Here is an 11571-nt window from a genome sequence, read left to right on the forward strand (position 1 = left end):
TATCATATCTGAATTTTAATCATAAGCATAACGTATTACTCATGATGGAGAAATTTTATTCAATTCTCTTAGTTCCATTTGTTTTCTCCATTTCTATAAAAATATTTTTCAAATTTTCTGATGTTTAATATTTCGACATGTACAAAATTAATCAATGAAAAATAGTTTTATAATCAAATAACTTTCCTTTTTTAAAGAGATTTTTTTTTTTGAATATTGATAAATTTATTGTAATAAAAAAATTAATAAGCATATATTTATTAAATTATTGGCTACTGGTAGTCACTATTCTTAATGTATAAAAATTTTCCTAGACTATGACCTCACCCATGAATGAAATCGTAAAAAGTTATTCTGGCTTTATCTGTTTTTTCTTAATAGATTGTCAGAGATACCATCGTTTCAATCGCTAAACTATAATCAGATATCAATTGAATCAGTTATATGAATCTTTTATTTCCATTCCGTTCATAACTAAAGGTTCATGATTATTACAATATTAGCATTTATTTCTAAATCTATTGTCTCTGTAAACTTGGTCATAAAGTGTTGTTCGAGTTAATCTACTCCAAACTTCATTGTGAACATGTATTTGGCTTTCTTTGGTACAAGTACTGGCACTGTGCAGACTAACTCAGCTAGCTGGGGGTGCAAGAGGCGTTGGCTCCGGCGCAACCTGAGCTCCCAAATGGCCACAAGCAATTTGGCTTTGTTTCTGATCAAATCCCCAGTACTTTGCAGTTTTTACATCATCCTCCGCCATCATCCGAGAGAACTCATGGTGGTCGTAGTTCATTGTTGCCTTCCCCCCAAATTCACTCGGAAGGTTGTCAATATCAAACAGAGACCTCATGAACTCTACACTATCTTTATTTTTTGGATAAACAAATTTCACCTTCTGGAATGTTTTTGGATCTAGGAAGTACTTAATGACCTATAAAAATATAATTAATATAATTCAATCATACAAGAGTTAGATAAGCTAAATAAGTTAAATAAGCTAAATGAGCTTTCCATTTACAAGCTCGAGATAAAATTATTCAAGTTCGAGACATAAATTAAGCATTATTCCATTAGACCAAGTTACGTGTGTATTGCAAGTGAAGAAAAATTCTCACATGTTAGCACCAGTATGTAACAACTACTATGTGAATTGCTAAACAGTAGTGAGAATTCAGTTATCTTATATACCAAAATGGATGCGGAGCAAGAAAAGAACAAACCTTCCAAAAAGCCTCGAAAATTCTTGGAGGATTATATAGGAATGCAATAGCAAGCCTCTCAGGGTAGTGATTTTGCAAAATGTTAATGATTTCACGAGCTGTTCTAACAGAGACACTGTTGCTCAAGGACAATCCAGTGAAGTCTATTAACCAAGACATTTGTTCTTGACCCTCAGACAGATTAAGGATACTATTTTCAATCAGATAGACCAAATGGCGGATATTATCTTCTGCACATGTTGTATTCTGCAAATTGTAAAAGAAAAAAGCTATCAATTTAAATATACTTAATCTTTTATAAATAGGAACAAAAGAAAAGAAAAAAAAAAGTGGAAACCTGCTTCCCTGGCCTCATTATAAGCACAGTCCTCCCATGTCGATCATGAAAATTTGCTCTGAAAACTTTACCTGTCTCACCTTCATGTGATATTTCATGCTGCATGGAAGACATATCTATATAGTAAGGTGAAGGATTAATGGATCAAGTGGAACGAAAGGATCACAAACAAATAGACCATTCATAGCAGGTGCCACATGCCGACCATTATAGAATAGCATAATAGAGGATAGTATGCGAGAAATGATGCATTTGGCATACCCAGCGGATTTCTTCGGGCTTATAAGTTGCCCGCCACTTGAGCGTCTCTTCCAACATCTTATGTGCCTTGTCAACATTCCAATTTCGAGCTTCCAGATATCTTCTCATGCATGCATCAGTACAGTATGTCAAACTACGTCCAGACAAAGGTCCAAGAGCTGCTTTGAGTTCACTGACCTGCTTGTATGAAAAAGTAAAATCAGTTTCCATTTTGAATTCTTCTAACCTTGTCATGTACAACTGAAATTGAAACATAATGTCACATTGCACTGCTTTCAGTTCCTTGACTCTTATAACGTTGAAGCCAACTTGAAATGTAATATTTCTGGCAGAGCCAGAAATTCATTTGAGTTTGGGTCATTCATTCTATAAATCATTTCTGAGATTAAAATTGTAATTTGAAAATAGCAAATAAAATATTACTTCTAAATTATAAAAAAATAATATGATTTTTTTGAAAGGTAAAATAAAATATATGATTAAGAAGATATGTATAAAGAACTATATTTTACGCTCGGTAATGACAATCAAAATAAGGGATCCAAATTTGAGAGACCATTGAACCGGTGGGTTGGTGGATAGCACAAAAAATTCTTCTCAATTTATTAAATAAATGGGTGGAAATTTTCTTTTTGACTTTGCTCTCCTTAATTTTAAAAGTTTCTTTTCAGCCCCACTTACCCTAAATCGTGGACTTGCCACAGTATTGAACAAAAGTGAACCTAAAAATAAATAAATAACAGATTAATTTAATTTTTCTTATAAAGATAGAAATTTTCAAATTATAATTATTTTTAGCAAATATAAGTCAAAGCTCAAAATAAAAACTAATTCTCACTAATATCAGCAAATAAAAACTGATAAATGTTTATATTTATTGCAGATGAAATAATTGAACCGCAATTAGGCTTGACTTTTCTATTTTGCCAAATCTTCTTCAGAAGGATTCAACAATTTATAAAATTCATCTCTTGAAACAGTCATAAAGCAAAAAAATCAACATTTAACCCAAGGTAGAATTAACTCCACAGTAGCAATCAAAAATATTATTAGACCTCAATGAGGATATAATAAATCACAAGGAATATACCTTTGCATCGTGCTGTGAAGCATCATTCTCTTGATGATTCTGGGACTGCTTCCGTCGCATAAACATACTATCAATGGAATTCAACAAATAGTAAGTAATTAAAATCAAACTTATTGACAGTTCCTTAAACTCTTGATTTTTATAAATCAAGCATCAGTTATCAGCGAGCAACGGTTGAATCAAATAACAAATAAAACAATATAAACATCAAAACTAACCAACCAATGGTTGACCAAATCTGATCAAATATCAAACACAAAATTCATAGATTAAAAGTCAACGCTAAAATAAATTATTTTAAATTCTCTGAACCTAATAATAATCTGAACCACATCAGTCCCAGGAATTACATCTGTGCATCAGAAGGACCATTAGAAATGGATCTTCTTCAAATTCATACAAAAGAAACACCCAAAATAACAAAAGAGAGCTCAATAATCATCATACAGTCAAATTTACAAATAGAATAACAAAAGGGTGATGATCGATACAAAAATAAATGTTAACCAAAAAAAAAAAAAAAAAAAAAAAAAAAAAAAACAAAACAACCTTATGAAGCTCAAGGTGGGAGCTTTGGGCAATAGAATTAGAAGATATGAGAATTTTTTTCTGGTAGGGGTGCGTTTAGTTTTCTATTGGGTAATTGATGATGTTCTCCTTAGGAAGAGGAATGTCATTTGTTTTTCGTGAAGTGTACCAAATGGGAAACAGAAGCAGAGAGAAAGAGAGAGAGAAAGCCAGAGAGGGAAAGACGGAAGGAAAGAGGGACTTTTGAGGTTTATGCTTTTGCCCATTTATAGTGCGAAAGTGGGAAACCAACTGACAAGACTTGGTATCTTCAGGACAGCATTTTATGCGTTTGAACTTTAAAGTGTGGAGAGTGGGGTCCATCCATACTTGCCGATTGCTCTTTTACGAGCATGTCTTTGTCTTCGCGAAATCAATCCACGATTTAGGATTTGATGAGAAGTTCAATCGTTAATTAATTTTTTGAAAGTATGTAGTAATTTGTTCAGAAATTAGATAATTAACTTTTCAAAATGATTCAATGATAAGAAAAAAAATCCTGAAGTTTTGTTATTTTTATAATTTACTGTCAATCCTCAAGTTTTTTTGACAGTAAATTTATTTTTTCGTTGCAACTGTAGCCTCAGTTATGTGTATATTACAAATTGTTGATGTTGTTACTAGTAGAATCCACGTTTGGATACTATTAGAGTACAAAAAAAAAAAAATGTCAGGACCATTTTTATGACTTTAGTCAACTCTTTTAATTTTAATTAGAATTGTTCATCAAATCGTCTAAGCATATCCAAATCCAATATTAAACTGAGGTTTTAAAAATTGATAATTTGATTGGACTTTATGAAATTTTAAAACCAAAATTTTGGTTCGATTTATAGTTTTAAAGTCAAATCCACTCAACCGAACCGAACCAAACCGTAATATATAAATTAATTCATCGGAAAGCTAGGATATAGCACTATATATTGGATCCAGAACAAAAATTCAGCTTGGGCCCATCACGTCCAGTTTTGGTCTTCAGCTTATATCTAGAGTTCTAGATGTCCAAATGAAGCAAATCGAGGCCCAATTGACTCTCAAGATCCACTTCTGTAATTGTTATGAAGGGCTTAACGCAAGATTTTGCTGTTTTGGGGATTAAAAATGACAGGAAAATTGAATCACGTGGGTTGGATGGCTTGACAGACCAGTTTCAATTTTTTAAGTCATAATTTGGGCTGTGGGTGTCCGTTTTGGGCAAATAGTAGCTTGTTGGAAAGCTGAAGAGGAAAGCTACAAGTTTGCTGAATAAGTCAGAATCAGAATGACAAGGAAAAAGACTCAAAATTGGGATCCAAATCAGAACATGATTGATTGCTTTCAATCCCCATTTGTGAATGTGGATTTTCGGTTGGGATCTCTTGGGATAGGAGAGGAGATTATTTTAGGGGAAATCATTCATGTTAGTTTTTTTTTTTCTTTTCCGCTTCATTCTATTCTATTTTGGGGATTACAAGTCATGAATATGAGTGGCTAATTTCTTATAATTCAGTTTAAGGGATTCAATTCGTATACTTGATTTATTATCTAAGTTATTTCTTAATTGAATATTTATTATTCTTGTCTTCGTTGTATTTAATTTATTGAATGATTTGCTAAGAATCCCTATTAGTTAATTGTTTGGGTGATATTATTTGCTAATTCATCTTCATAATTTGTAATTGTTATGTAAGATTGAATGATCACTAGCAAATAGGTTTTATTGATTATGTTCCAAGCTTTCAATAACAACTTATAGAAATACTAGTGTGAATTAAACAATTCATACTTGATAAATTGTTGTTTAAGATTAACCACTTCTTGTCCTTTAAGCTTTTATTAAACTGAAAATGATAACTTAATACTAATTTATTTAGTAATTAGAGTCAATTAGGTGACGGGCTAGGATTGGCAAAATAGAAAAGTTAAGGGATTTATCATGTTATTTTGACAAGTTTCACTTGAGTATTCAAAAAGAGAAAATTACATATTTCTTGTTTGTGATAAATCCATGCATTAGATTGCAAATTACCTTGAATTGAATGATTGTTTAGATTGAGTTTGCTGATAAAATATAATTGTTAATATCTGCATTTGATATCTTTAAAATTAAATACTGAAAACCAACCCCTCCCCCTTTTATCTTTAAACAATGTCACAAAATTTAATATTTTAGTCTCTAGGGTTCGAATTTGATTTACCACTTGCTACGGTTAAATCTCAATAATTAATTTCGATGGTTCGACACCCACCAATATCATTATCAATTCAGTTTGAGACTACTTCATTATATAAAAATAAAATTAATTATATAAGAAATAGCATTACAAGTAACTTGTACGACTAAGTGCAATACAAATTAACTACTTATATTTATTTTAATCTAAACAAAAATTTATGCTTTAATATTATATAGATAAAAAAATTAAAGATTACAAAAAATGAGTATATAACGAACATAGTGTTGCACGTCATAAAAAAGATTAGTCTATACTATATATAAATGTGGAAATAGGGGAAATAATAAGATTTTCGAGATCGCCCTTAATGAAATTATGAATATCCTAATATAGCCTTAATCATAGCCAATTCGTAAACTTACATTTTATACAAACGAGTATTTGGATTAATGGTTTGACACTCCTCTCCCTTAGGTGAGGCCGTGGGTTCAATCATTATGGATGAAACAATTATTCGCTGAGAGCACTTTATCCCTTCTTGGGCCGACCTTGTGCGAGTAGGTTTTAGTAGTTTTAGCCTAGTGGGCTCTGGATCGGGAAACCTATGGTTAAAACAAAAAAAAAAAAAAAAAAAAAAAAGACAAATTACATTTTATTATTTGATTGAATATAATTTCTAGAAATTATTTTTTACATAAATAAATGTATATAATAAAACAGAAAAAAATATACTCTTCTTTTTTTGTTTTTTGTATGGTTGTAGAAAAATTGTGAGTTTATTTGGAGAGGATATAACATTTCTTTTATGTAATTTTTTCTATTACTTAATTTACTTATTTGTTTATTTCAAATTTGCAACTTAGAACAATAGAGAAACAAAATACTTGAATAAACTCATTAACTGATCAATATTGGATCCTAGCATGATTTGATTTGTAATTTTCATTTATTGACTTGGTTTTTCTTTTTTTGTCCATCAAAATCAAATTTAATTAAATTATAACATTTCTAGAGTTATTTTTGAAATTCAAATCGGTAATTTTTTTAATATAATTTATTTCTTATTATATGTTGAGTTCTTAAAAGAATTTTATTCTTAATAATATTTATTATTTTTTATTTTCTTTTTCGTTATTGAATTAATTTATTACTACTATCACTTTAATTTAGTAAGAGATTTATATCTCCCTTGTAATAAATAGATGGCTGCCTAATTAAGCATTTTTAATTTTTTTGATATTTTTTCTTTTATATTCTAAATATGTTTGATTTGAAAAAAAATAATGTTTATGAAATTTAAAAAAATTGGAACTATATATTTTTATTTTTGGCCATTTTTGAGGTTTCAAGAGCTTGTGTGTATATTCATATATTGCTTTCTCTAATGCACTAGGTAAATAATACTATCACTACAACCAAAATGATTATCATTATTAATTCAGATCATCTTCTCATTTCTTTTCTTTTACCTACCAATAAAAAAAATTATAATTATTTTTCATTATAGCTGTATTTAGATATTGATTTGGGATTGAGGTCAAGAGTTGGAGATTGATTGATAACTTGATTTTCTTTTTGAGCACCTATCAAGATTTCAAGAATCTGTATTTATAAATTAGGGACTGAAAGATTAAGAATAAGGATTGAAGTGAACTTTATTTTGAGACGTTTTCATTATATAAAAATAGAATCAAGTGCATAAGAAATAATACTGCAAGTAGCTTATACGGCGAAATCTAATACAAATTAACCAAGTATTTATTTTAATTTAAACAAAAACTTATGATTTAATATTATATAGATAAAAAAACTAAAAGAGTATAAAAAAAGGAAAATATTACAAGCACTCTCAACGTGCAACGCATATCATAAAAAGGACTAGTACTATCTCAATGTAAGTAGAAGAAGGAATAATGAGATTTAAATAACGCCCTCGATAAAATTTGAATATCCTAAAATAATCTTAGTCATAATCAATTAGAAATTATTTTTTATTAATTGATTGGATATAATTTATTAAAATTATTTTTTAAATAAATACATATAGATAAGGATTTCAAAATTTTTTAAGTTTATCTTTTTGAAATTTATTTTTTAATAAATATACATGATAATGAGATATTTCAAAATTTTTATATTTTATTATTCAAATTTATTTTTTAAACATCTGATTGTGTTTTTATTATAATTTAAAATAGGTTATTTAGAAGAGAGATAAAGAAGAAACAAGTATACTTTTATATAATATCTTTTTTCTTTTATGTTTGTATAATTTGATTGCATATATTTTTTAAAAAATAAATTTTCAAATAGAATATGCATAATTAAGTCTTTCAAAGTTTTTAAATTTTTAATTTTTAAAATTTATTTCTAAATAAAATGAATATGTGTGTAGGAAGACGAAGAATTGAAAATTTTAATTTTGAAAAAATATATAATATTTTATTATATATATATTGAAACCTATTTATTAGGTGATATTATAGAATTATACATATACAATTATAATGAATTTTAAGATAAATGATCATATAAATTGAACTGAAGTGTGTATATATACACAATGCTATTTAATTAATCAACCGCTATACTCACATTAATTTTATATGAAATTTTGTTTTAGCATTATGAAATGTAAATAATATAAGACAAAAATTATAATCAATATTTAATATTAAAAAATAAAAATGAGTATAAATAACAAGTAAAAGCGAGTAATGACATAAAAAATTGAACGAGTATAATCAATGTGTAATATACGTCATAAAAAGACTAGTTTAATTAACTATATTAAACTATATATATAAAAATAGACTATATGTAAATATAGGATTAGGGAGAATAATTACTTTTCAAATGAGTTTAGTGAATTTAAAATTATCATAAAATAACTTGAGTTATGGTCAATTAAATACATTTCACTTAAAAATATTATATAATTTTTTTCCAATTTGATTGGATGTATTGTATTCAAACTATGTTCTAACTAAATACATTATTAGGTGAAATGTACACAAATACGTACAATAAACATGTTTATCTTGTAGATTAGAGTGGATTTTAAATAAGTAATAATTATAAATTGAAATAAAGTGTAAGTATATATGTAACTGTTTTATTAATTAGTTATTGTATTCATGTTAATGTTAACATGACATTATGTTTAGCATTTCAAAAATTTAGAGAATGATAAAAAACTATAATTAATATTTAATATTATAAAAAATAAAAAATAATATAAATAACAAATAAACAATACAGGCCATGCAAAAAAATAAATTTCTAAAAACAGGTTGAGAATCTGGAGATATTTCACTTGAACCGGATATCTGACCCGGTGCCGTCCCTAATCGAATCTACCCGGCCCGGTCTATTAAAGCTTGCATATATATACGTCTCTTTTAGCCGCCTGCTACTCTTGTTAGGGTTTTGTTCACTCTCTGTGCTTGTTGCGGTAATCCGTAGAAACCTGTTAGAGCGTTTCTTGGAATCATCCAATCATGAGGTATGTGTTCATCTCAGCCTTTTATTTTGTTTACTGTTTCTGTTTGTTAATCTAATCATAATTAGAAATCTGTGTTGGTTTTGGATATTGTTTTTCTATTTGTGATAATGACTAAAAGATATAATCCGTTTACAAAAAATAATTATTTTGAAAATTCTCAGATTAAAACATGAGATTTATGATGATAAAAGTATCCGATTGAAAATGTTTGTTCTTTAGTGTCCAAATGCAAATTAGTTGCTGTTATTTAGGCCAATTGTAGATTATTGGTTCTCCATATTGTGTATTGCTATATTTTCAAATGGGTATAATGATGGAAATGTATGTTTAGTTGTAGAATGATCTATGGTGTATAATGGGTTTTGGAGGAAAAGAAATGGTGGTTTTGCATTTTCTAGTTTTTGAGTATTTGGTTCATTTTCTGTTTTCTGCTCTGAATATTGGAGTGTTTCCTCATTGCAGTAAGCTTCAGAGTGAGACATTGAGAGAGGCTATCTCTACTATTATGGCTGCTTCTGTGGAGAAGAAGCGTAACTTCACTGAGACAATTGAGCTCCAGATTGGACTGAAGAACTATGATCCTCAAAAGGATAAGCGTTTCAGTGGCTCTGTGAAGTTGCCTCACATCCCCCGCCCTAAAATGAAGATTTGCATGCTTGGAGATGCTCAGCATGTTGAGGAGGTATTATGCTATGTCCTTTTGACTCGTTGCTGCTGTTGTTTGTATTTTTACAATGGTCTTTCTTGCGTGTGGATTCTACAGTCACATAGGGTTGGGACTTGGTATGTTTTTTTTATCTTGGGCAAATAGCATATTCTCCTAGTTTCACCATTGGGGCTTAGTAGAATGCTTTGTTTGACATAGAATTTGGTGTGGCGCTTTGTTTTTGTGAAAGCAGTAGTTGGTGAGCACAATAGATCTCAACACACTGAAATAGGATATTTGGCATTAGCATTAGGCTTTTGGTTTAGCTTCATTCAGTACTCTGATATTGCTGTGTTGTGTTTTACCATTGTGGTAGTTTTGAATTCATATTTGATGATTCTTTGCATATTATCGAATGTGTTTTTATTCAGATTTCAATACTGTCCTGCAACTTCATTCAGTGCTTACTTTCACCTTTTCAAGTCAATGACCATATTTGCATAGATTGCTATGCTATTGTTGTGGGATAGTATGCTGGCACAGTTTTCCAATTTATCTCAACAGTACTGTTATTGTAATAATGCAAGAAAATATATTTTATTACATGTTGCATGCATGTGTTAGCTTTACCTCGGTAAAGAATCGAGTTTTCTTCTTCCTCTTTAGATGTCTTGACCACAATGTTTCCTTGGTCTATACTTTTTGTATTGATGTCTCTCTTTTTTCTGTAGTCTAGTACGGGAATGCCATTGGGTTGTAAAAATAGATGTATAAGCCTTTTTAATTGAGTGTGATTGGTTAATTTTTGTGTGGGCAGGCTGAGGCAATAGGACTACAATGGATGGATGTGGAAGCATTGAAGAAGCTAAACAAGAACAAAAAATTGGTTAAGAAACTTGCCAAGCAGTACCATGCCTTCTTGGCTTCAGAATCTGTCATCAAGCAGATTCCTCGTCTTCTGGGCCCTGGTCTGAACAAGGCAGGCAAGTTCCTTAGGAGTAGATCATGTTTGTTTTTTGCTGCTGCGGTAATTCTGGAATATTCAAATAGCTGTGTTTTTATTATATTTCCTACCCTTGTGACCCATTGCAGGTAAATTTCCTACCCTTGTGACCCATCAGGAGTCCCTAGAGTCTAAAGTGAATGAAACAAAGGCAACAGTGAAATTCCAATTAAAGAAAGTGCTCTGCATGGGAGTTGCTGTTGGCAACTGTGCTATGGAGGAGAAGCAAGTCTTCCAAAATGTGCAAATGAGCGTCAATTTTCTTGTTTCCTTGTTGAAGAAGAACTGGCAAAATGTGAGAACTAATAATTCTCTTAGCTTTTGCTTTGCAGGCTAAGTTACAGTAACTTGATCCATATTGATTCTTAGTTTTCTGGTCAGGGATTCTTTGTTATGTCTCCGTTTTTGTTTTAAATTTACATAGTTCAAAGTCTGATTTTGTCCCTTTTTGTTTTAAATTTTGTTTTAACTAAATTTTATTTTAACTAATCAGGTGAAGTGCCTAAACGTCAAGACTACAATGGGTAACCCAGTTCGCATCTTTTAAGGAGCAGCTTATTTGGAGTTTTGAGATTTTTACGAGATGTAGCATTCCAGTTACCTGTAGAAGTGTCTTACTTTAAAGATCACATTTTCTTCTTGGATTGTTGTTATTTTTGTTTTGTTGGAATTGCTAGTAAAATTGAAATGCTTGATTATAGTTTTTTATTAGAGAGATGAGAACTTCGTTTCCTGTGCTTGCAGTAGATTTTTAATGCTATCAGTTATGTCATTATGTGATGA

At 29.8% G+C, this 11571-nt stretch overlaps 2 protein-coding genes across 2 annotated transcripts; one reads left to right on the top strand and one right to left on the bottom strand.

Moving 5' to 3' along the window:
- Positions 1-427: 427 nt before the first annotated feature.
- On the bottom strand, positions 428-3690 carry LOC105633630 (uncharacterized). The gene is made up of 6 exons (XM_012216254.4): positions 3461-3690; positions 2912-2978; positions 1822-1998; positions 1561-1659; positions 1224-1469; positions 428-934 (listed from the first exon to the last, which is right to left on the bottom strand). The coding sequence occupies exons 2-6, from the start codon at positions 2975-2977 to the stop codon at positions 635-637; spliced, it is 888 nt and encodes a 295-aa protein (XP_012071644.1). The 5' UTR covers position 2978; positions 3461-3690; the 3' UTR covers positions 428-634.
- A 5316-nt stretch (positions 3691-9006) lies between these two features.
- LOC149496787 (large ribosomal subunit protein uL1-like) lies at positions 9007-11571 on the top strand. Its single transcript, XM_089720797.1, has 5 exons — positions 9007-9139; positions 9602-9821; positions 10603-10768; positions 10878-11083; positions 11282-11571. The coding sequence occupies exons 1-5, from the start codon at positions 9135-9137 to the stop codon at positions 11333-11335; spliced, it is 651 nt and encodes a 216-aa protein (XP_089576923.1). The 5' UTR covers positions 9007-9134; the 3' UTR covers positions 11336-11571.

This window comes from Jatropha curcas, chromosome 4 (genome assembly GCF_041381405.1).
Source record: "Jatropha curcas cultivar XTBG-Jc1 chromosome 4, XTBG_Jcur_1.0, whole genome shotgun sequence".
NCBI classification, from domain to species: domain Eukaryota; kingdom Viridiplantae; phylum Streptophyta; class Magnoliopsida; order Malpighiales; family Euphorbiaceae; genus Jatropha; species Jatropha curcas.